Here is a 26,336-nt window from a genome sequence, read left to right on the forward strand (position 1 = left end):
TAGCTGCCTTCTCACGGCTCACCTGCGGTGGAACTGTTTTTAAGCTCACTGCAATAAAGAACAGCTGCATGCTTGCAGCAATAAACCCAGCTGCAAAAAAAAAGAAAGCCTCAGAACTGATGACCAAGAGTATAGCACCATTGTAGCTCTGAACTTTGTACTGTTATGAGGCAGCCATGCTATAAAAAGACTGAAGGCAGAGCAGTGTGAAGTCAGATAATCTTAACCACTTCTATGGCCAAATTTCCTTTGGCAGTAGCAGGGAACTGGAATGAAAATCATACTGGCAGGAATTGGTCACCACAGCTGATGATAAAGGGACTGAAGCGTTAATGCTTAAAGTAATTTCTTTACGTAACACTTAGCTGCAATGCAGTTAGATATTCCTGAAAACAAAACCAGAGCTCAGTTACAGCTGTGCTGCATCGAGCAAGAAGTGTATTTATTGTAAAGAAGTACAGTGTGCACATACTGTGTGCGTGTTTATACTTCTTGTACAATATATCCTTTTCATTGGATCCAATGAGAATGACTCCTCTGTATGCTATTTATAATCCTTGGGTTGTTAACCACTGACGAAGATGTAGACATCCTCTTTTGGAGCAGAAGAACTTAATTTCATCACTTAAGAGGCTGCAAAATTTCAGTCACTATGATCTCCCTCACAGGAGTAACCAGGGACTATCAGGGGCCAAGCATCTTGTAGGGCACAACCAGCATGCTTTACAGAAACCCCTTTTTATTTGCTACACAGGGAGAAGAACCATTGCAAAGGTGGCATGGGAGGAATATGTGACCTGAAAGCCTCTCTGATAGATATGAAGTTTAGGGGGGAACTATGCAAGAAATATAAAGTCTCATTGATTTTTTAACCTCATCAAAAGTAAAGAGACATAATTCTTGGAGACATAAGACACCTTCAGTCAGCAAATCGAGAGCATCTTGCCCTTCTAGGAGGCTCCAGACAAACTGGACCTGTGGGAGGAGCTCCAGTTTGGAAATACAGCAGTGCTCATTCCTTGCATTAAAGGGGAGGACAAGTACCAAAGTTGTAGCCAATGTCAAAGTGGTTTGACGGCTGACAATGGCTACTCTCATACAAATGCTTCCATAAGCAACTCGTGCACACTTTCTCTCCATTGTTATGAACCTCCACAGAACTTATATTCAGTGCTAAATCCTGATTCTCTGAGTCTGGACCTGCCATGCTTTCCTCATATGCTGTTGGTCTAGCCCAGAAATTGCACCTGAAATGTTTCTGGTACCTTTATTATGAGTCATGTTATGGTAGCTCTGAATTGGCATTTGGGAAGAGATTTTAAGTCTTCAGTTAGCTGTTTAAATACGGCTAGTTTAGACAAAGAAAGCTGATTTATATAATCTAGGAGAAGCTCAAGATGGGCGAAAGGACATTTAGTCCCATCAAAGAGATACTGCTTGGCATGGACCTCTTGTTAGTTAATTTTAATGGCGTTTCTTTTAGTATCTTAATTTATTTTTTTTCCGTTAAAGAGTGGGTCATTCTATCTTCAGCATGTATGTTCAATTCTCATTGCATATTTGTTTCTCAGCATTTAGCAATATTGTGTTTCTAGGCTTTGTTTTGAAAGAGAAACTTTACCAGCAAAATTTTGCAAGCACACTGCCCCAGGTTTTCATTTCCCCTCCATAGTTTTCCACTTCAGATCTATAGGGGCTACCCTTAGACAACCCCGTAGGATTCTTTGAAAGCTAACCAATAAAAGCAGACTTCTTACTTATTTTTTTAGGGGGCTTATGTTTTACATAAAAAGCTCCAAATCTCCAAAGATCCAGCTCCATGGGAAAAATTTCATGGAGTCCGCAAGCAGAAAGAAAGTATAAAAGCACCACTGTATCCTGTTTATAAATTGGTGGAATCACATACTGTCAACAACTGGAAAAAGTCAAATACCCTGGAAGTGCATTCTTCTTTCTGAATCAATTTTTCATTCTGGTATTAGGATGAACTGTACCATCTTTTGGGTAAGGCAAGAAATTAATTCCTTGATCACTTAAAAGATACATTGGATTTCATTTACACAGGAAAAATGGTGGTTAAATCCAGGTTTGCAAACAATTTTGTCTTAGGCCAATGTATATTACTACCTAAATTCCAGATAATGTTCTGCCACTTGTCCTCTAAACTGAAGCATGATGTTAACCAGCTGTGATTTCCCAGCTTCCAGCAGTAGCTCCATTACCCCTGGGTGTGATTGTCCTTTACATTGTGTGAAGTGAGTTGAGATGAAAGACTTTGTAAGAACAATATGGAAAATAACACTGATGAAATGAGTAAAAGGCCTCCACTGGACTACCTTTGCAGGATCACCACTGAATCAATAAGACAATGTAAAGACTACAATGGAACCTCCATCAAAGTTGGTGTTTAAGTCCCCAAGTGTACAAATTATTCCCTCATCTGATACTGTTCTATTCAGTAAAGCCAGAGCCGGATGGGGCCCTGTGTGAGATGATAATAATACCATACACGGCTTACTTTGATTGGCCTCTGGTTCCAAGTCTTCTTGTTGTTAGCTGTGGAAACTGTTGCCTTATTATCTGCAAATAAATAGAAATAATATTAGAAAAAATGAAAAGCACGCTTACTAGTAGTTAATGTAGACTGCTAAGGCAGAACAGCAGAAAAACTGTACTGCAATGTCAGCAAAATACATGACAGGAGAAATCAGAAATAAAGCTGTTATTTTTTTCCATAACTGGAAGAGGGGAAAGACTTTAAAATTCAGTATAATTCCATTAAATACAACTACATTATATAAAAAAAATCAAAAATTACTGGAGTAGAATAAATTTCCTAAAAAATCTAAGGTCAGTTCTGCCTCTAAACTAAGAAGGATTATGCTTAGAATTTGCTTACTATTTATTTATGTCAGTTTTCAGGATCAGCAGACTTGGGTTTGCTGCAAATAGAGGAAAATCTCCTTTTGAGAGTGTTGGAGGCTACAGTTCTCTAAAGACATTCACAATCCTGCCATTAAACACTCCTTTTCCTAAAAGATGATTCACTGAATAGATTTTGGTATTTGACAGGGGCATCACTTCTGCCAGGGAAGACTCACTGTTGCGTTTGTAAAGAGAACTTGTAATCAGTTTATCCTCTCTGGAAAACAAGTGCATCTCAGAAACAGCAGGGTATCATCAAGAATCTGGACTCTAGTCTGTCAGCAGAGATTAAAAGAACATTGCTACTGTAAACCAAAACTTCTTTAGTGCCAGATGCATTTAAGGAAATGGATTAATGAATGCAGATTGTGCCTTCACTAATCAGAGCCTCTGACAAGCAGACTAGTACTGATGAAAAAGCTCTGCGGGGCTCAGCACCTCATAGGATTGAACCCGATTCTCAATGTGATCTGCAGTAGGAGGAAAGCTCTTCTGGCAGAACAGTCATGCAAGAAAGATTTCAGTAAGCCTTGAAGATTCACTTGCAAAAGGAATTTCTTCCTTTTTAAATTTATAATCCATTTTAACCGTATTTTCATCAAATAAATCACTACATTTTCCCTCTTTGGGGCACACGTCAACTAATATTAAAGGAAAACAGGCATGCAAGAAGAAATGTAACTGTTCAACTAGAAGAAAATGTCAATTAAAATTGATTAAATAATATGGATTTTTTTTCTCCATTAGCCATTTTGCCACTGTGATAAATATTTAATCCTGATTGATTAAATCCTGGAACACATATTTGGATCAAAAGGTGCTATATAAATAAAGACATTACAATGTCACATATTTGACCATTTCTTCCGTATTTTTTATTTATTTTTTAATTTATTTTTTAGCAAATCTACAATCATCCTCTCTTTGTTTCATGTAAAAATTGACCTGTGTTGGTTTCCAAGAGCTTTGCACAACGTGGCTGATGTCAGAAACGCGGCACAGACTCAGAGTCTCTAGGCTGTTCAGCTTTAATTTCTGGAGCAAAACTTCAGCAAACAGTAAAACACTTTTGTGGAGCTGTGAAAGTTCAGCCTAGCTGTTTGATAAATGAGCAGACAGGCAAGCAGCCCTTCTTTCTTTTTTTGTATGGATTCAATGAAGCCTGCCTAAAGAACACCACATGCTGTTCCAGCTACTGATCTAACATTCCGCAACATCTCAGCCTTCCAAATTCCCTTTAATTACACATTAATCCCACCCCTCTCCCTTTCATTTTCTGCAGACAGGGTTGGGGGCTCCACAAGGCTGTGGGAAAAAAGGCAGTGTTGAAGAACTTCTTTCTGAGGATGAGAGTTTTGGGTTAGGGGATTTAAAAAATAAATATTTTCTCCTTTTTTGGTGGTAGTTGTCATTCAGAAAATACCATTCCTCTCCAAAATTTGATTTTACAGCAGTAGAATCAAAAGCAAATCTTAATATTAGAGATACTTTTACCTTATTTTTTCTTTTGTAACAACACAAACCCATATTACTTTCAAGTCTTTCTAGTAGTGATGAAGTGTTGCAATGCACACTGTAAATGCCACTTTATGAACCATATGCCATGGGAGTTCCTGGGATTTAAATAAATCAGCCAATTTCTACATACCAGGGCAGAGGTGATCAGGAAAAAGAGAAGAATAATGGAGCAGTTGATCAGATGATCCTTTTTTCTTTTCTTTGTTTCTTTTTTAAACCCAGCACATTTTAAACAACGAAAAACACCTTCCAGAATGCAGCTGAAAAGTATTCATCACTTCAAATATTCTATACCAATAATTTAAAGAAAAAGACAGGCAATAATCCAGCAAACCTTTGGAAAAAAAAAAAAAAGTCAGGACTTTTGACCTAATGCTGCATATGTAAACTACGTATAACATGGCATACTCATGCACGGGTGCTCGTACACATGAGCACGGGTATTTGTGTGTGGAATAAAACAAGTACTAATGAACTAGCTGTTCATATAAAAGTTTATATTCAGCTACTTTTATGCAAATCCCTGTGCAAGGATATTGTCAAAAGGAGCGAGGTTTCCCCAAAAGAAGAGACGAAGCCAGATCAGGCAGGACAAAGTAGAGTTCACTGTGTGCTGAAATCAATCGCAAAAGCAGGGGGCCCAAAATGCTGATCTTTAAAGTTGTACCTTCAGCCTGAAAAGTCACTCTGTAAAATACATCATCGTTTTGTTCCAATTTATTAACTTTAAATGACCTGCAGACGAAATGAGTTAATTTTACAGCTGGATGGGGAAGGAAGGGAGCTCCTAACTGTCAGACATGAAAATTCAGGTTTGGATCTAAAAACCAAGTTGGATCATTTTCCATTCATCACTGCAATGGTGTTGCACAATCAAATGAATCAGGACCAGACCACGCAGTTTGAGCTGCTTTCTGAATGGAGCCCAGTCCCTGTTCTCACAGCAGTGCTGGCTTCTCAACAGAAGCAGTGGTCAAAAGATCTCATGGGTGGTATCCAAGGGAATTTTGGAGTGGACAGGCTTTTTAGCATTGTCCTTCAATGGAACTGAAATTTCATCTCATACTTCTCCAAAGTAACCACAAATCCAGCTGCCCTATGAGATATGCTAAGTAAAAGGGTACAGGTTTCATTTTTTTTCCCAAGTAAAACTCCACCTAAATTATGGCTGTTAGGCATTATTTTATGCTACTTGGCTTTTTGGTCTTGAGACAGATGTAGACCAGGAGTTTCATGTGTAAATAACTTCGGTCCCTTCTATATTAGCCTTAGAAACTGATGCTCCTTTAATTTCTTTCTCAGATACTAAACTTTAGTTGTGTTTTCCCTTTCTTTCTTCTGAGCCTTGCTCAAGATCTGATCTTGCCTTCTGCCTATAGAAGGTCTCATACCTTTCTTGATTAAAAAAATAATATTAAGAACTGCCTTTGTGCAGCTCCATAGACTTTTGGTGATGACCTACTGTATACATAAGAGCCAAATAGAAGTCATTACATTATAAAACATATATATATAGTTTATATGTTTTCAGGGGGCTAGTAGACCCGCATCAGCATAACCCTTTTGGAGACATTCCTTATACCTGGTATTAGGAACGCCTATGGAGGTGGAGCAAAAGGGGACCTTTCTCTTTCTGATGAGCCTTTCCTTTCTGAATATATGAGGCAGCCAAAGTGAACATGGGAAAGAAAACTCTTCTCATATTCTCTCGTATTGAGATTACAACACTGGGAGTACAACATTCAACATTGCACAGATCTTAGAGCTAACAGGATTTTTATCACTTTTTGGTGTTTAGTAGAGGTGTCTGAATGAACTTGAATTAAATATCTGGTTGCTTGTATTATTGGTTGCTCTTAAAATAATGCAACAAAAAATAAACAAGTTACTTGAGCATCCATGCAAAACACAGAAAGCTTCATGAGCAACACCTAGAAAAATGCACTTGCTCTGTGAAGGTCTATATTGTAATCTGCACAATCTATTAACCTTAGACACGGCTAACTGCAGGAGCTGTTCTGTTACCCACAAATGGCTGCAAAGGTGCATTGCTTTTTCCTGATTACTGCCAGCTGTAATTTCTACTACTGCATCTCTCCTCACATCTCCAGCACAACCAGGGCCAGCTGCAACTTTAAAATGAAGAGTCTATTGTCTATTTTGCCTTCATCCCATCACTCCTCATTGCGTTTACTATCAAACTGTGAAATTTGTTTCCCAATTGTTGCATCTCCTATGACATGAGATACCAAAGCAAATTAGGAGGAAAAAAAAAACTAAAACCATGCTATAAAGCTTCTTACGCATCTGTCTTCATAGAATCATATCACAGAATGGTTTGGGTTGGAAGGGACCTTAAAGCTCATTCAGTTCCAACCCCCTTACCACAGGCAGGGACACCTTCCACTAGACCAGGTTGCTCTAAGCCCCATCCAACCTGGCCTTGAACACTGCCAGGGATGGGGCAGCCACAACTCTGCCAGAATGAGAAACAGATTTCAGATGCTAAGCTCTGTAGTTCGGGGAGGTTCTAGAGAGATTCTAAATGTAGGGGAATAAATTGTCTTTCCTCTGATAACCATTATTCATATGAGGGCCTGGCTCTATTTATCTCAACTCAGATTTCAAGACCCTTATCTAGAGGTCATGCATTTGTTCTACGAAGTCAGGCACAGAAGGCCTGTGTTTATTACCAGTAATGGCAAATATAACTATACTCCCACACAGTATGCTTTCCTTATTCACTGCTGTGAAACAAACAATGCTGATATCCACAACTTATGATAAGTGTGCTTAAATGATAAGTAGGATTTTTAGGCTCGTTCATCTTTGGCCTGGTACTACTCCAGCTGAATCATTTTGAGGTTTCCCCATAGAAAATCATGCCCTGAGACAGTCTGTTACTATTAACATCTGTGTTAACAAGTACCTTTGGGCTCAAAGATGGCTTGGGGCTGGCCTTACACCACATCACCTTGAGAAAAAGGTCAAGAAAGCTATGCCCAAGAAGCATCCACTAATAAGAAAGAGCATAATCAAATTAGTCCACTGCAAAATGATGTATCTGCCCATGGCAGGAGGGTTGAAACTAGACGATCTCTAAGGTACCTTCCAACTCTAACCATTCTATGAAAATAGCATTTCTGTCCCCCAAATTCACCAAACTGTGTGAAGAAAAGAAGAGGTATGACTGTGTCTATACCCTCTCTAATCCTTGCTCGTTTACTTGCATGGCCCAGGAGAGAAGACTGTAGTGTACAGATCCGCTATTCTTGACTCCAGGTCTGTTTTCTGTTTAGATTCAATAACCTTCCCATTTCTCTCCACTTGCTTTCATAATTTTGTGGAACAGGACATGATCTGGCTATAGGGTAAGAACTTGCTTCTATCACTGATTCATCTGAGAAGAGCCTCTGGCACTCTCCCTAATGCCTGTGCCCAATTCTGCCTGCTGTGGAGGTTAGACTCCGTGAGGAGCTCCAACTGAACTGGACCCTTTAGTGAAGCTTGTGAGACCTCTCCTCAGATTCATCTACATACAACAATATCCTCCTTCATCATCTCGTCTGGCCAGATGGAACTCAGCCTAAGGCATGATCAAACAGATTACTGCCTCCCAACAAAAGATGCAAGCATCAAGTGCTCTGACTCAGATGCTTCGCCGAGCTGCAGCCACTTTCAGTGCTGACTTGCTGAAGCCAAGCAGATCTAAAACCCTGCACAACTCCCCCTGCTCTGTACTGGTGCCAGCATGCTTACTGCCATCACCCAGCATATCTGTGGGAAAAGGCTGAGCGCCAGGATCCCTGCACTCTGGCAGACCCTGTGCTGTAAGAACAGCCTCTGGGATGTGTTGACAAGGCATGTGGTAAAGCAGCTCAGAGGCCGCTCTACTTCATGCTGAAGACCTAACTAGAAGCCAGATGCCAGTAAAAATCTCTTTGCTAGAGAGCAAATCTTTGGGAAAGGAAAAGTCACTCCAAAGAAACTGAGGTTTCCCAGCTGGTTTCCTTACTCCCCAGGCTCAAGGAGTACAGAGCGATAGTCAGCAATAATATGAGGTCAGTGAAGCAAAGCCAAGGATGAAACGACCTTCCCAACAACACTGTGGAACCCCTACTCCTCACACCACCGCGACTGCTTGCTTCTGTGGCATTGGTGTTATGGCCTCCTCAGAGGAGCTTAGCAGATTCTGGATCTGGAAGAAAAGTCATGTTGGTGTTCTTCTATCAGGAACCTCAGCTGTTAAAAAGGGATGAAGAAGAAGCAGGGACTGCTTGGATAGCACTGGATACAATCCTTCCATGCAATAACAGAAACCATATCCTCAGCTTTAGATTGAATTTTTCCCCCTGTTGTTTTCTATAGTGACTAGAAAAAAAAATTCTAACAAGAAAAAGATCCCATGTGTAGTAATTGTTCTTATAAAGCAAGCGCTGCTTTAGTCTATCAGAAGAGCGCACTAAGAGTAAATTTGGCTTTGCTGTACCACTACAATTGAGGCTACTTAGAAGCAAATGGAAAGCAAAGGAAAAATCCCCACACCTTCAGGAGAAGTTTTCCAGAGGTGTGCTTTTCAATACAAAGACAAACCAGAATTCAATCACATTGCAATATCATTATCAAAAAGGTTTCAATAAGGCTACTTGTCTGTCCTTTTTAAACATTAAATATATAAAGTATGATAGCATGAAACTGTAAATCTTATTTATGTTAATCATGCTTGGAGGAGCAGTCCTGCTGGCAAAACTTGTGGGCATACAGACAGTGCATAGTGATAAAAGAGGACTCTGGCTGGTACAGCTTGTACCTCCCTGGAGCAAAGAAAACTGTTGGAAAGAAAACACTTTTCTGCTGGTATAACTGTGTCTCAGCCCATTTTTTTGGAAACAGGGTAGAAATATTGGTCAAAAATGTAAAAGATCTATTTCCTAGCAAATAGCAGAAACCTATTGTGGACTTTACCCTTCTTTACTTAGTGAAATAAATTTATCGGAGTCTAATTTTTACTTACAGCAGAGCCAGTCAGGGAACAACAAAGAGGCTTTAAAATTTGTGTGAGCATGCATCCCTGTTAGACCTCCTTGTGCTGCCAGAAGGGTGTAAATGGACCTCAGGCTGGGGGAGAAGCAGCCTGCAAAGTGTCAGCCTCCTTCGTTTTCCTTTTCAAATATCAATTTATTATTGTTTGTCAAAAGGCATGGCAGGAAAGCGCCGCAATAAAAAAGGCAAAACAAAAGAGGAAAGTATTTAACCTCCAGGGGGCATATGAGAGTTCTGGGAAGAACACTTCGTGGGGATGCAGAAGAGGTTGCACCATGAGCGTTCTGTATGAGAGATACGGCAGGGTCTGGGAAGTGACTTAGAACTACACAGTACATTTAAAGCAGTGAACTGAGAAGGTGAAGTATAGGGGAAATCTGTGTAGAGGAGGAAGATTACATCTCCAAGGGGCTTAAGGAAATAAAGTTCCTACCGGGTTACAAAACAAATATGAGCAAAAATCAGTGTTGGAAATAGAAGTGAAAAGGAAGCTCAAAGACCTGCCAAACCACCTGAACAACTGGGTTACATGATAGAGGGAGAGAACTAATAAGCCTTACGGCACCCATCCATATGCAATAACTACTGAGGGGCTTGGAAATGCCCAGAACATTCCTGCTTTTTCTTTGTTTCAGTGAAGGATCCAGTTCAGAATTATTTGGCTTTTGCAACTAGACATAGTGAGAATAACGACTTGGAGCCTTCATCCACCATAATTCCTAGCTCAGTGTACAAATTATCACTGGTATTTTATGTTAGCATGTTGTCCAGAAAAAAAAGACCATATACGTGCTCAGCCCTCCCTGTGGCAGGCAGTGGCAGAAGTTCCAGTTGGAAATGCCCTAAACTGCTCTCCAAGACCACAGACAGGGCCCCGGAGTAGAGCCCAGGGCATTTGCAGCACAGGGCTGAGGGGAACAGGGCTGCCAACTTTTTAAAGTGACCTCAGCAAGAGAGCTTTCGTTCCTTCTGTCTGAAGACTAACTCACAGGCTAAACATGTTCACTGTGAGAGAGCTTTTTCTTATATACAACATTTTATTGTTAACAACTCAGTGACATACCTACCCCTCCTCACTGTACTTCCCTGTCTTCTCACTGGTTGCAAGGAATGTTTTTACTTATTCTGCTTCACTTTTGAATGAAATCATGATCCCACTGAATACAATATGCTTTGCTGCTTCAGTAAGAGCAGAAGTTTAACACTGGAGTCTTCACTTGCTGATGCTGAGCTGTATCCAGCAAACACAGGGCCCTTCCAAGTCACTGCTTAGTTAAAGTATATGGGTAAAAGAGTGCTTGGTGCTGTCTTTTGCAGGCAGGAAAAGAGTTCTGTAATGACAGACTAGGTAGCATAGCAGATTGGCAAATGCTAGTATCAACAAAACTGCCTGTAATTTTCACATATTAATCGGGTGAGTAAAGCACTTAAATCTTATCTATCACATTAAAGCTACAGCTGCCTGTGTCATATGAGAATATATCACATTAATAATCATATTAGTCTTCTTTGGTTTGTATGTACTTTAAGCAGCTGCTTTTAAAAAGGTGTTTACTTACCCAGTGATTGTGTTCTTTCCTCTTCTTACTTTTGTTGCTATTAGGCAGGTTTCCTCAGGAAGCAGTCTATGAGATATTACTGTCTCTGTTAATCTCTCCACCACCCAGATCATTTTTTGTTTCACTAATCTAATATTACCAAATGCCTGGGATCCAGTCCATGTCCTAGAGGTTTAATAGAACACTGGCTGGATAGTAGGGAGAGCTTAGTTAAAACTGAGAAGACAGGGAAGAAAGTTCAGGCTTTAGCTGAGCCATTTGGCACTGCCTGACTGGACAACCATGAGCATGAGACAGCTAGGCAACACTTTAATTGCTCTGAACCATCAACCACTTGTGCTGCTTCTTGCCCAACTGTTGACATGCGGGGAGAAGAGAGAAAAATGGACAGAGAGATGTGAAGGAATCCAAAAGTAACTTAGAAAGAAGGTGCAGCAGATGTGTCAGAAAACTGGAAGAATCAAGACCTTGATGTAGTGACTAGGACCTGGAAATTATTGAACATACTGCAGGCAAACATGGAGATATTATACAAGCTTTAGGTAAGGCTATGGATTTAGAGAACATCAGAGATGGCAGGAAACAAAATCCATTAGTTCAGCTGTTCACAAACAACTTGTCTGTTCTCCATGCCATGCTCTCTTGTGGATATATTTGACTTACTTCAGGCTTAAGCAGTAAACATAGGCTGAAGCATTGCCTCCAAAGCCTTAATCTGGAGAGATCACTTTCAGGCAAGTTTCATATGTCTTCAGTGCTATTCTTAGAAGGGAAAGCAACACTGTTCTGATAACGGAGATGTAACTGAGTAGGTAACAATACATGAGGATGTTACTTATTACAGATTGTTTCAATGTGCTGAACTCCATGTCTCTTTCTAAAAACTACCAGTCTGGCAAAGAAAAAGCTTAAATGTCTAATGTTGACCACAGAGCTAAAGTTCAAAGATGAATCATAAATTCAATGTGGTCTACTGAAAGGCGAACTGTCTACAATTTCACAGAACAACTAACTCCTTTCTCTGAAGGAGATGACAGCTGCAGGGCTCCTGATGATTCCCAAGGAGGACAAACATGTCTGCAGTCTCTGTTTCAGCAGCTAAGTGCAGAACCCCTCAAATAGCACCTATTTCACTGCACTGCCTCCAAGGCGTTCATGCAACACGTGTTGCCAATATGGTGTTTAAGTCAGATAATAACAACTCCAAGCTAAAACTTCATCCGTGTACCTGCTTCTAAGGAGAAGCTGACTGCAAACTGTTGATTGAATGAGGATCTGCCTTACAGATTGTCCTGGGTTCAGCAGTAGCAGTTATTTTTTCTCCTTCTTAATAGCTGGTGCACCGCTTTGTTTTTGACTTTCGGCCTGGGAACAGAGCTGATAACACTGATGTTTGGTCTGACCAAGGACTCTGTGAGCCTCATGCTCTGCCAGGGAGGAGGGGAAGCTGGGAGGAAGCAGGGACAGGGCACCTGACCCAAACTAGCCAAAGAGGTATTCCATACCACAGCACGTCATGCCCAGGAGGTAACTGAGAGTTACCCAGAAGGGCTGTAACTCTGCTGGGTGGGGGCGAGTTATCGGTCAGTGAGGTGTTGTATTCTCTTCCCTTGTTATTTCCCTTATCATTATTATTATTGGTGGCAGCAGTAGTGATTTGTGTTATACCTTAGTTACTGGACTGCTCTTATCTCAACCCGTGGGAGTTGCATTCTTTCGATTCTCCTCCCAGTCCCTCCAGGAGAGGAGGGAAGAAAGGGTGGCAGGGGAAGTAGACTGTGTGGTTCTAATTTATGGCCTGGGCTTAAACCATGACACAGATCTTCAGGACCGCGCAGTACACTTTCTTTGCAATAACAAGTTGAAAAGAACCACCAGGATCTGCTCCAGGTTCCGCGGATACAGAAGCCTGTTTCACTTCAATATTTGTGCCAGCATTGTCTGAGGTTCCCGGACACACCTCAGTGGAAGCCTCAGTTCCCAGATCCAGAAGCAGTGGCCACACAAAGCAGTATCTTGAGAGACTACTAGGATGATTCTGTATGGTTTCTTCTCCATAAACAAATAGGGGAAATATTTCATGCATCACTGCTTCAGAGCTTCATTGCAAGCAAGTGGAAAATACTTGAAGCAGAGTACATGAAAACCACATTAGAATGCCATGATTTTTGAATGGAAGACGCTGTACCTGACCTGCTAGGTACAGGTATATTTACAATGGTCAGGGGAAAAGGAGGATGGAATAATGTACACTGTAACCAGACTGCCATATGCTGAGAATTGGTGAAGTCCCTGACAGATTTGTGTTCTGATTAAATAATTTCAGAATATTTACACCTTGCAATTTACAGAAGTTTTTAGCAGCAGCAAAAGTAGCATCATGTAAATTCTGCCCACGATCCAAATGTGTTAGCCTGAATGAAATCTATTTCTTGTTTTCGTTGTTCCTAAATTACATGTTGCCACTATACATACCACTTGGTAGCAATAATATGTACAAGAAACAATTTCATTCATACTTACTTATGGAACATCCTGTCCAGTCATTAATGTCTGCTAGTGGCGTATAAACATAAGATCTTTACTGCTCACATCTGGACAATGCACAGCTGCATCTGTGCTAAGAATGCATCTCTGCTGTGAGTCTGGAATTTACTGCACTGGCTCTTACTAACGCTGGACTGGAAAGTGGAAGCATGAGGAGTCACAGTGCGAAGATAACTTGGCAGCTTGTACTTGCAGTGCCATACAGACATCATTATATGCTTTCTAGACTTTCACATCTGGAGGCATTGTGCTCCACTGTGTGAATTTGCCAGTGAGAGCTGGTATCATTAATTCTGGTATTTCCATCTCATGCTGACAAGAATAACATAAACAGGCTCCAGAGTTCAATTATTGATATTTTACTTTCCTATTTTTAAAAACTATGTATTTGCTAACGCACTGCAGGTCACAATGCAGATGTGTTTACACCGGCTTGTATTCAACTTCCAAGCTGCCAATATTGTATTCCATTCCAACATCAGCTAGATTGGGGACTGAAGTCGTCAAAAAAAATAGCGTATTCTGCAGCTTAGTCATGATTAGACATTATCCCAACCATAAAATACTTAAAATCTTTGCCTTTTCCCAATAACTTGAATACAGAAGATTCCATTTATATACCTCTATCTCTAATGGTAAATGATGATTTAATTCTTTTCAGTAATCCAAACTCATCTGAACCAGGTGGGAGCTCAAGGCTTCATATTGCTGTTTAGACTCACCTTCCCAAAGCTGGCGGCATTAACAGGTTGCGTGTCATTTTTCTCACAGAAGTCCAAGTAATGCATGTAGAGAGCACTTCGAGGAATGCAAACACCTTCTGCAATCTCATAGTTCTCTTCCAGCCTTGAAAAGCAAATATCAAACAGAGAGAACTGCAAGTATGTTGGATGTCCTGTATGATAAACAGTGTGTAAAGCTGTATCTTTAAGACCAAGCATTCTGGCTTCTGCTTCTGTACTAATTTTTCCCTGCTTTGTTCCCAAGTGCTCCTTCCAATTCACTTCCATAACACTTACTTGCTTGATTTGGTTCATACTTGCTAGCAAAAACATAGACTGTGAGTTCTCAGGCAAGTTGAGATTAGCGCAATAGGATATTAGGTTTTGATCATGCTCCAAAATTACAGTTTTCGGAAAAAATTTACTGATGTTCTGTTATACCCTAAAAGCATTCTATAGTAAACAAATATACAACATTCACTGGGGAGAAGCATGCTCTCATTCTTTACAGGACAGGTCACCTTTAGTTCATGATGCTCTTTTCACCGCTGTCCAGCTGCAAAGCTCCTTACCTTGAGGAAGCAGATGTGGCTTAAGCAAGTTATTTGCAAATACTCAAGATATGATATGCACAAAATCATATTTGTGTAATGTTTTCTTGCTACAGCTTATAGGTAATGTGAAAAAAAGACCCCCTGATCTGAATACAATGCTGAATGAAACAATGAAATAATATCCTTCTCTGTCTTGTAGAAACTATTACTATTCATTTACACACACAAAAAACAACTATAAGTTTTTAAATTATGCATCAAACATATGAATAAGCATACGCTTAATCTTTAAAATCTGAAATTGATCTAAGTAAGATTTATACCAAGACCAGTATAAATAGACTAGAAGAAACATTCCTCTGAAATAACATTTTAATGATTGCTGATCCAACAAATATCAAGGTGTATTTACATACATGCTTAACTTTAAACCAATAAACTTAAACACATCAATCTTGTCATCCATGGTGTCACTCATATGCGTATACAGTTAGTTACATATGTGTTTGTCTTGCCTTGCTGGCTTGTAGAAGATAGGTGCAACTTCCTCCTTAAATATATTAGAAAATAATTACATATCCTTAAAGACCTCCAGTTTTGCAGTAAATAACTGCCTGTCATTTGATAGCTATAGAACACCTTCCAAATATCTTATTTGTCTCCTCCATTGCCTTTTTCAGGATCTACCTACCTTCCATTTCAGTTATCGTGATCATTTGTGACTGCAAACTATTTTAATAAGATATCCGGCTAGATAAATGGAATCAGTTTGTATGGGCAACATCTATTCTTCCTTGGTTTCTACAGAAATATCGTCATGGCATCTTTCCTCAAATTCATAGCTTTAACAAAACCTCCTTTCAAAACCAGGAGAGTTCGTTTGTATACTATAGCTGCTAATTGGAATGTCAGCTTCCGTGACCAAGACAGGACAGAAAGAAAAGCAGTTAATTATTTCTGTTCATATCTGATGAATTTTTCTCTTTTTCTCCTCTCTTTCACAGAGAGTCATTAGTCTGACACTGAACAATGATCCATTATACCTGAACTTTTTTTTTAATGATCAAAAACCCATCTTGCTCCACTTCTTTTATTTTCCTGTCTTTTATTTAACAACTTTATCATATTCTGAATTCAGCTTCATTCTACAGTATTGTAGGAAGATAATGAACTCAATCTTCTACCTAACAAATCATTACCAGAATATAATAATATATACATATAACATTTTAAATGTTATAATAAAGCTGTGTGAAATCCAGTAGTCTTCAATGAGACCTTTTGTATCACTACAGTATAGCAAAAAAACCCCTAATCTTTCTACAGGAATGAAAATTTTATCTGTCCCTGTTACTGTTTTCCTTTTTATATATTTACATGTTTCTGGATTAAATTACATTATTCTATAGCAGAGTCAGACTGGGTTTTAGTTATGAAGGCAACAGAACAACTCTGGTATTAGCCATTGCTAATCACAATGGATTCTGGAACAGATTAGTTTTGATGCATTGGTAGTTTCTCAGAAATGGTTATAATCTGGCAAGAATCCATTATCTAGCAATTCTTCACCTTCCTCTTTTTTACTTCTTTTTATGAATTTTGCAGAAAATAGAATAGTTTTGTTGACTTTAGCTTCACAACACTGTTGTTATGCGGAGCACCTACACTGTAAGCAACTAAACTGCATGGAATTAGGTTGCCCGTGCTTTGAATAATTCTGTGGTTGCAGAAGTAAACACACACACCCCTCAAATGAGGTTAAATAAAGTTTCACTTACAATCTGATCAACCAGTCCACTAATGAAATGATCATGAATGCTCTAGAACCAAGTGTTTTGCCAGGTATAGCTTTATAGATGCTAATGAACACAGGAACATGGGATAAGAACATGATACTAGATATTGGTATTGCCATAATGATTAAATTTGTGCTCACACAGTTTCCCCAATTATGATGGTTTTGGCAGTAATCTGACATTTACCAGGCCTCTCACTTTATTTTCTGTCATAAACGAAACAGAAACACCATTCCTGTTTCCAGGAAAAAGATATTTAGCCAGACTGAATGTCATCCAGAGATGCTTTTTGGCATCTTCAGCTACTTCTTCCTTATAAATGAGGACATTTATAGTGTTCAACATACTTTGCCTTTGGAGAGGCATAAGCATCTCCATGGGATTGATGTCGTTGGTTCTTTTCAGCAGGATGTCAGACAAGGAATAACTAACAAATTAATGGCAATATGAACCCTTTATGTATTTCCCTTATGTCTTGCTTCACTTACCCTACTACTTTTTCCTCCTCTTTTTGCTTGCTACTGATGCTTCCTCTGTTTCTGCTCTCTAACACTGCATTGCCATCATTAGCCGTGAATTATAGTAGCATCAGGTAAAATTGTTAACCAGGTAAAGCTAGACCTACAGGAAGTGCTCAGTGCAGCATTTAGACATGTTGAGCACAGCCATGGGTTGCTAGCTGCTACTGCCATACGCGTAACCTGATGCTACTGCTGTACACATTAACCTGATGCTACTGCATCCAGCTTTCCAGATAGAAAATCAGTATCTTCACCCAAAGCAAGCTTACTACTTTAGCGATTTACCATAATTTCATTTACTTGTAATTTCATTTAATGTATTAAACACAGCTTCTACAAGAAACACCAATTCAAAGCTGCACTACATAGGCTGAAAACTGTACGGAAACCACCCGAAAACTGTTCTATGCTATAGCTACTGAACTGGGAAACTTTTACCTACAGGTCTATTAATAAATGAGCCAATCATATAATTTAGTTTGACAGCAGCTAAAGAAATCAAACTTAAAAACTTCTTTGCTTTCTTTTCCTCCATGTAAATTTAGGTGGAAAATGGAACAGAGGAAATTACAGATGCTCCAGAAGACTCAAAGGGGAGAATGTCTGACCTGGCTAAATGTCTAACAAACACAATACACAGGTAGTAAGCCAGTATGCTAGCAAGGTGGAAGAGAAGATGATGTAAGCAGCCTTTTCAGAATCAAAATTCTAGGATTCTATTGCAAATACTGCTGAATGAGCATTAGTGTGCACACTGCATTCCAGCAGGGCTCAAATATCCCAGGAGTTCAGGGATTTACTAACCTTTACGACTGAGGAAACTTGAAAGCATCTGGCAAAAGATTGTTTACAGTATTTGCGTGTTTTCTGTTGGGAACAGTATCACTGGCATGTTCTAATTAACTTTGACTTCTTGGCTACTACAGTATTTGCTCTTAACTGACTCTACTGCAAAATAAACACTGTTATGAATTTGGGACTGGTAAGCCCTGCCTGCTATTTTATTTTATCTTTGTCATCTTGCTTGAACTGTATTGAAGTTATGTGTGTGAATAATGGAAAATAATAAAATAGCTCTATGACATTTCACTATTATTTTAATAATTTTCTCTCTGTCTGTAGAGACTCTATTCCATTTTCTTAAACTGCTAAAAAACAGCACTTTAGTGATACAAATAGGCACAAGAAAGCAATAGTTCAGAATTAACTGCCTTTATTTATATTTGCCCATGTCATTACCTGCACTGGAAGTACCTGCAAGTTTCTTCAAGGCAGAACACTGAATACTTGCAGCAACCTACTAAATCAATGCACAGGTCTTGGATTTTTTTAAATCTGAAATTTGACCGATCAGCTTTAAAAGGCAGAAAGATGAAATAATCCAGATCTTTTTATGTGTATTTCACAAAATCACAGGATTTCACAGGCAGAGAAAAATGGTAAAATTCACTGAATAAATGATTCTTTGCTGTTTGGTCAGTGAGGTCTCCCAGGAGACTGACAGAAGCAGAAAAAAATAATTTTGCCAACATTTTGTCAAAAACACCCACATTTTTTGCCAATAATCTCATCTTTTCACCCATAAAACTATGAGAAGTACTTACAGGTGAAGTGAAGGCCTTTCTTTAAAGACTTAAAGCAAGCTCACGAGTATGGGTTTTCAGATACACATGCTCTGAGTCTTCTCTGTAACAGAGCTCTGTTCTACCAGATACAAGGAACTTCCTGAAAGATGCTTGATCACTTACAATATTAAGAAAGCTAAACCAGAATTAAAAACCTAAATTAAGGGAAAAGTCAACAAAAGTCTAAGTGATAACCTATAGAAAGGGATGTCAGAAGTATAAGTAACATTACAGAACATGCAGCCTAAAATACTGCTGTAAATCGCAGGGAATAGCACTTCTTCATTTTTCATAGCACAGTAACTGACAAACTTTCCTCTCCCCATCTTCTCTTTCTCTTTTCCCAATTACCTTTCTTTTTTTCCCCTCACTAAATTTGCAAGGGGATTTTGACAAACAAGTCAGACCTCAAACTCTGCCTCTTGCTGTCTTCTACATTAAATTACAGAGATCTCATTTCAGTAAAACCCTCAGTAAACGTGGGCTTCGTTATACTATGAAACAAATGGAGTCTTGAAAAAAAAATTTCAGTTCTAGTTTTCTTTTTGTAGGAAATATAACAACGATGACAAGCCACAAATCACCGGCTGGCAAGGTGGCAAACAAATACGCCAAATAGAACTTCTAAACTACATCAGAGGTTTCCTACATTGAAACAAATCCAGCAAGTGTAAGCTATTGGTTGAGAAATGCTGTACAGGATATTAATGAGAGCATTAAACACTCACAGTGAATGTATCTTTAGAATTGACTAAGATGTCCAAGACCTCTATTCTTTTCAGCTGGAAAAATCATAAGAAAAAAACACTAACAGGTTTTCTTACTTTTTTTAAAAGGCATCTTACCATTGCAGTGTCGCTGGAGTTGAATGTGGTTTTGATGCTCTATTATTTTCTTTTTCCTCATCTGTTAAGAAACAAAAAAATACTATGTAATTCCAGTGGGAATTGCTCAGGCATTTATGTACTGGTCAGGAATTATACAATATATAAAAAATATTCTCAAGTGCCAAAGCTTTCTCAAAATATTGGATGAATTGTGGAAATGTAAATAACAATATTCCCTAGACTAGCAATCTGTAGATACTGCTTAAGGCAAAAAACCTTGCAAATATCACTGATATTAAGAGCAGAGTAGTGTGCAGGAATAACGACGTTGGAAAGGATAAATTCATATGAAGAAAAAAAGGCAACTCTTAGACCTCAAGCAGCATGTCAGAACATAAGAACACTTTTACCTGCTTTAAGGCAACAGTTGCCTTACCCAAGTCTTGTATTAGATAAAGCATTTAATCTAATAGAGTTCATCCACTGTTGGGATCATAATATACGATACGTACTAGATGTTTATAAATACACAAAGATTAATTCTAAATGAGACAAACTGAAATTAAAAGCATCCTATAATACACCTCATTCCTTTTCAGCTAATTTCTCTAATAGTGTTCCTCATTAACTGTTTCCAAGGTAACTCTCTGATTTGCTGACTTTCTGAAAATTTGAATGAAAGATGAATAAAGAAAGATAATTAAAACTCCTAAAATGCTGGATTCTTCCTAGTTCACATTAATTCTTTTGAAATAATTTACAAGTATTTATAGAATAATTCCTATGAAATTGTGACTTGTAAAACATATAAAGTAATCCTAAGTGAAAGCTGGAGTGAAGAATAAACAGCGTCTCCAGGACAGTATTCTTTGGAAAACACTGTTGTATCAAACATGGGTTGATATTTTAACTTTGTCCCCGATTAAAGCATTAAGTTTAGAGGGCTCTGATACCTAAGTGATGAGGTAAACCACGCTGCAAGTTTCATTTCATCATACAATTAAGTTTTAAAAGTTATTTAAGTGAGCCTTTAGGACAGTGAATCCTAAGCTGGCCAGGCTATCTCCTCTGAACATCAGATCTCGTCAGGAGACCCTTTGTGCAGTCCCAAGGACTGATGCACACAAAGAAAACCCCACTTTGGAAAACACCATCTTCAGCCCTCGTGCCACAGTATTTCTTTCATTACATATAGTGCAAGTTGTGTTAAATGAACATCCTTTAGCCCGTGAGGCAGGTCCCCTGAACGTCAAGAAAAACCCAGATTTACAGTTACCCGCAGACACTGCTCGCAGCCCCTCTTCTGCATCTGCATGACAATGGGCCTCTAATTATTGGACCGCACACTCCTTCCCTGCCTTTCAGGGGCCCGCTTTTATTCAGCACATAGGACCAACATACACATTTCAAATCACTTTTAAATTGTGGTTTCCATTTGTTTCTCCTAAACAAACGGTCGGCACGCAACAAACCTTCGGCACACAGGGCTTGAATGCCGAGCGGCCGTGGCTGCCGCAGGCTGCTGATGCTCCACAGCAGCCCCTGGCCTCGCTGGCGGCAGAACAAATGCCTTCTCTGTAGCGGGAGGCAGAGCCGTGCTGCACAGATTTAAACCACTGGGTGGATAAAATAGTCGGGGCTGTCTCCTCTCACAACAACCGTTTCCTCCTTCTTGCCCTTAACTGATAGCACAGACACCCTAAGAAGAGCTTGCCTGGCTCCAGCCTACCCTGAAGGGAGGCTTGGGAAGGAGGGCACAGCCATGTTAGTCCTGCTTTGCAGTGGGAACAGCTTTCTGGATTGAGTTTTACAGTTTTACAGGCAGCAGGGGATGAGGGAGCCTGGTTCAGAGGGGCAAGAGCACCTACTGGAAGGACAAGTGAGCCCTGGTATGGAAGGCGTCATAGTCACTACGGAGGAGCAACAGCCAGGAGCACTGTCCAGTCCTGGAGTGAGGGTGCAGGAGGGACGGCATTAGTAATGAAAATGATATCTATCGTTCTGTGGCCTCACCAACAGAGACCCGTAACACAGGACACTGCAGTGCCTTTCTACTGACTGAAGGGATTCAGACTTTCGCTGTTGCAGGGAGGAGGGACCACAGCCAGGTACAACCACAAGCACTGCTGCCTTAGGTATCAGCCTAAGGGGGAGTCCAGTCCTCCTCCTGTGTGCCACTGTCTTGTTCTAATTAAGATTACTGCTTCTCAGGTGAAAGTCATCCCTTTTCTCAATCAGTACTTTTTATGTCAGTGTCAAAGCCTTCCATCCACGGGTTTAAGTTCACTGTACAGTTGGTTTCTACCTCGCTGGAAATTGCTAGGGGGATGCAAACTGCAAAGGCTGGGAGTCACTGATGTAAATAACCCCTCATCTAAGGTGAAGACATCTGGAACCTCTGCCTGTGAAACCAAGAGATACTACTCTCCCCTCCCTGAAATAAAACTTTGTGTTCTTTCTTGATATAAGGGGACTAGTATTAAAAGGTTTATTAGATGGCTTTCACCTGTGCTAACTAGACTCAATTTTCCTCTACATATGTAGCACACTATAAGACATCTAGCCAATATCTAAATTGCATTAGACTCGATATTAGAGTCTGTACACCCCTTCCATCCCACCTCTAGTTGTTTTTCACTCACATTGAAGAGTGAGCACCTGTGAGCAGGAGTTTTACCTAACCTGCCCTCAGACACACTGCAAGCCAGCCGTACTCAGCTCCTCCCACATAAAGATTTGTTTTAACAACACAAACAATGATATCATAAACTGCAATTGGAGTGTCCCTCCTCAGGTATGTTTGCTTCCTGGGGATCCTTCAAGACTCTTCAGCATCTTCCACTAACCATCTCTTACAACCAAGAAGATCAATGGACTTTGAACTTATTAAAAATTCTTTTAATGCCATTTTCTATCAAAATATTACCCGTTGAACAACTGGACTTCCAACGAAACTGTGTTTTTCAGTTAAGCTTGTCTCCCCCAAAATCAAGTGTCTGTACAATAAAATAGAACATTGTTGTTTTCAGCTAATGAACCAGCTGTCAGCTCAAATGTTTCTTATTTTCACCAGATGTTGGCTGAGAAAAAACTTCACTTTTTGATTAAATAGATGGAAAGAATTGCACATAGTATAGGAATGGAGGGGACCTAGAAATACGAACTTTCACGATTACATATAAAAGCACTTTGTTCTGCCCTGTACAGTTGAACAATATCATCTCATCAGATTATTGACTAACAAAGAATAATTAGTATCTCTGTTTCTTATATTTTAGTTGGTAACAGGGCCCTTAATGACTTCCCTATTGAGCAGGGAATGTTTTGTGTAACTCTTGACTCAGGTCTGATCCCAGATGTGTTTGTACATCATGAAAGAGCTAAGTAATGCTGCTTTCCCTTACTTTTTGACCTGTCATTTATTCAGTCCCCATCAGAACAATACTGTGGATTAAAAAGAACCCACACCTTTTAAAATCCAATCTATTTTGTAAAAAAAAAAAAAAACAACAAAATAAAGACACTGAAAAGAAGCCTTGCTTTGAGGCATTGTCAAAAAACAGACCTGACAATTCTTCTGTGATAAATCCAAAATACTTGTTATCACAAGGAAAAATCCTGCTCCTGATGCATAGGTGTTCATATATATGGCAGCTGCATAGCACCTCAGGGAGAAACCATTTGCTAGGAGCAGGTCTAATGTGTTGACTGTCAGTAGAAGGACTACCAGCATTCCAAGCAAAGGTATATTCAAGGTACCTGATTAGGTGAGGAACCTAATCAGGTACTCATCCCAAACTGAAAGCAGGTGATAGCTTAGACAGTTGCAAGTACTCAGCACAGAAGAGGCCTTCAAAGATATTAAAAACTGGGATCACCAGTTACTATAAGAAGTAGTATTTACTTGGCTTCCGGAGATATCAGAGAACCTTTTTCTTCCCACATTCCATGGAAATTTGTTTGCCAACAGCTCCATCTTTCTCCTTTCGAAATTCTGTTTCAAAGCCACCACAGTAGAGTTAAGTTTGTACCTTCTGCATGTGATTCTGGCTTTCCCCAAACTCTCAGTAGTATCTTCCAACTTCTGCTGTCTTATTTTAGGTACAGGTCAAGGGATTTCTTGCATCTTGGATCAAGATGTGGAGACAGTAGGAGCGATACTCAGTGCATCTATAAGCATGCTGCCTTAAACACAGTGAGTGGAACAACCCAAAGTTAAGACCCTGCATTAGCCCACCTTTTTGTAAAATGGTGTTGCTAGTCTGTTTGTCACAACTGAAGTCGGGGTAAAGCTCTGCTTTCCATTGTGGAGATAACAGAAGAGGCCTGTACTTTCCAGTGCTGCCTGCATGTTCTCAAAACCACTAGGGAGCTAACATGTTTATATGGATAAAATCCTTCCCTTGGTTCAGGTAGCTCCACACCTTTCAGAGGAATAGCTTCTTCCTCTGTAACCCCTGCAGTCCAGGTTCTGGCTCTTCTCAAAAAGTGATTTGCCCTTAGCTAAAATTAAGTAATAGCTAGAAGCTACCTTGTCTCTTATTACATGTAGCCATAAATAGAATTCAGGCTCGTTAGCATGTATTCTATGCTTTTAAAAGAATGAGATTTTTAAAATCCCTGTCAGGAACATGGGAGCATAGTTCCAATTGAGCAGCTCTTTCTTTAAACATTTTTTCACTGGAAGAATAAGAGGTTTAGTTTCAACAAAAAAAACCCTCAAAATTCCTGGATAAGTCCCTTTCAGACAGTTTGAACATGGATTTTGAACACTGCTTTTGAATTACGAAAGGCAGTCTAAACCTTTTATCTCATCTGTCTACACATTCACATTTCTAAACACGTAAGAAAATGTGGACAAGCAACCTTCCCACTTCATCATGTAATGTCATGACCCCTTCCCCATGGAACTGAAGTTGAAACTTTCATAATCATTGAATTGTATTCTTCCAGACCCCTATTTCAGTCTGGAGAATCTGACTGAATGCACGGTACACAGAAAATACTGTGAGGGGTTTTTCAGTTTTTCGATATAAGGTTGTATCATTCCTTTTTCTGTGGATCTTTTGACTAACTTGTAGAGTATGGAAGTGGTGGAAGGAAAAACATTTAAAAAACTGGAAAGTGAAATCAAATTTATGTAGAATTTTAATAGTGTAAAAGCTGTGTTTTGGGAAAAGTCATAAAAGATTCCAAGAGAATATGAAGCTCTCCAAGAAGCAGCAGGACCATGGGAATCCACGGTTACACGTCATTGCTTCTTTTCACAATGTAATGTATGTTCAAGAGGTCTGGATGGGAACAGAAGATTGCAAAGGATCCCTGTGGCCTGAAGTATGGGTTCGGTAGCATACTTCAGCTGTAGAAAAGGAGAGCAGCAAAACTATTACTCTTGTCCTAAAACCCCATGAACTCTAAAAGCATGATACTGAATACAAATATAATCAGTTCACAGTGCAAATTCTCGTAGTCTTCACCGGATATAAGGCCAAAAACAAGAAACCCAACACCAGACCCACATTTTCTCTGGTAGAGTCCAGCCAACAGCTACTTCATATATTTAGAGGTAAAAATGTAGCCAAGAGAAAGATGGATGATGCCTTCTTTTGACTGCAGACAAGAACTGGAGTTCCATTGACAAAAGCAATGTGACTACCATTCTGGAGAATTCAAACAGGATTACATACATTTTCTCCAAACATTTTGCCTCCTGCTGGAAAGGAGTACATAGTACAATGATTTCTAAGGTGAAACTTCTAGTTTATTCTGGATTTCACAGATTATTGGTCTTTTTACTGCTGGACAAGTGGGTTATTTTTCTTTCATACTGTTTCATCTTTCCCTTCTTCAACCCCTACCTCACCACCCAAAACAAGGATGACTTTTCAGGTGGGTTAATTCTCTTATCTGTACTGCAGAAATGCTGGTATCAGTACAAAGGAAGCATCTGGAAGAATTGGCTATTAAGAAGGAAGCTAGATGAAATCAACTCTCATTTGGGTTTCCATTATATGCTGTGACGATGCCTTCTGCACACAAATTGTGGGATAAATTCATTTATGTATTTGTTTTATCAGGTCTAAATGTGCCACTTCCATTATCATCACTTGCCCTTTAATTCCAGTACCAGCAAACGGAATGAAAAAAACATCCTTGTCAAAAATGAAACAGCCAAAATAACCCAGCCATTGTATGAAACACCTGCTCTTGCTAATGCAAGGTCCCCTTCCTACTGTCCCTAGGTATGTGGAATTTTTCTCATGCTCACATGTAAACTGAAAGCATATATAACTACCCTTAGTTGTTGCTAGGTTTGCTACAACTTGTTTAGGGTTACAGATCTAAAACAGAACATAGAAGACAACATAATTATGATGTTGTATTTTTTTTAATATAGCTAGTGGTGCTGAATAATTACTTTGACAACAGTGCCTTGAACTGTAGGTCTAAGGAAAAGCTCACTAAAGTCCATAGGGTTGAATCCTGAATTCTGACCCTATTAAGAGTCTGAAGTCACATTCATCACAGATTCTTTCCATCCCTTTCTCGGTGGCATCAGAGTGAAACGTGTTTCGTAAGTTTCACAGGCTCTTGTAAAACGCAAATTAACGAGTGAATATTCTTTTTCGTTTGTTCTTCCACTACAATTCACTACAATTTTAGTTTTAAAGAGAAACTGATTTCTAATTCCTTAATTTT

General features: G+C 39.4%; 1 protein-coding gene across 1 annotated transcript in view; it reads right to left on the bottom strand.

Moving 5' to 3' along the window:
• RFX4 (regulatory factor X4) overlaps positions 1 to 26,336 on the bottom strand; it is a gene marked incomplete at both ends in the record, with an annotated part of 92,999 nt that overhangs the window by 45,735 nt on the left and 20,928 nt on the right. The window contains 3 exons of the mRNA XM_080624567.1: positions 2,519 to 2,580; positions 14,315 to 14,438; positions 19,656 to 19,716. Of these exons, the coding sequence (XP_080480693.1) occupies positions 2,519 to 2,580; positions 14,315 to 14,438; positions 19,656 to 19,716 (247 nt within the window). The remainder of the gene's footprint in view (positions 1 to 2,518; positions 2,581 to 14,314; positions 14,439 to 19,655; positions 19,717 to 26,336) is intronic.

Source organism: Psittacula echo (assembly GCF_963264785.1).
Source record: "Psittacula echo genome assembly, chromosome: 1".
In the NCBI taxonomy this organism is placed as follows: Eukaryota; Metazoa; Chordata; class Aves; order Psittaciformes; family Psittacidae; genus Psittacula; species Psittacula echo.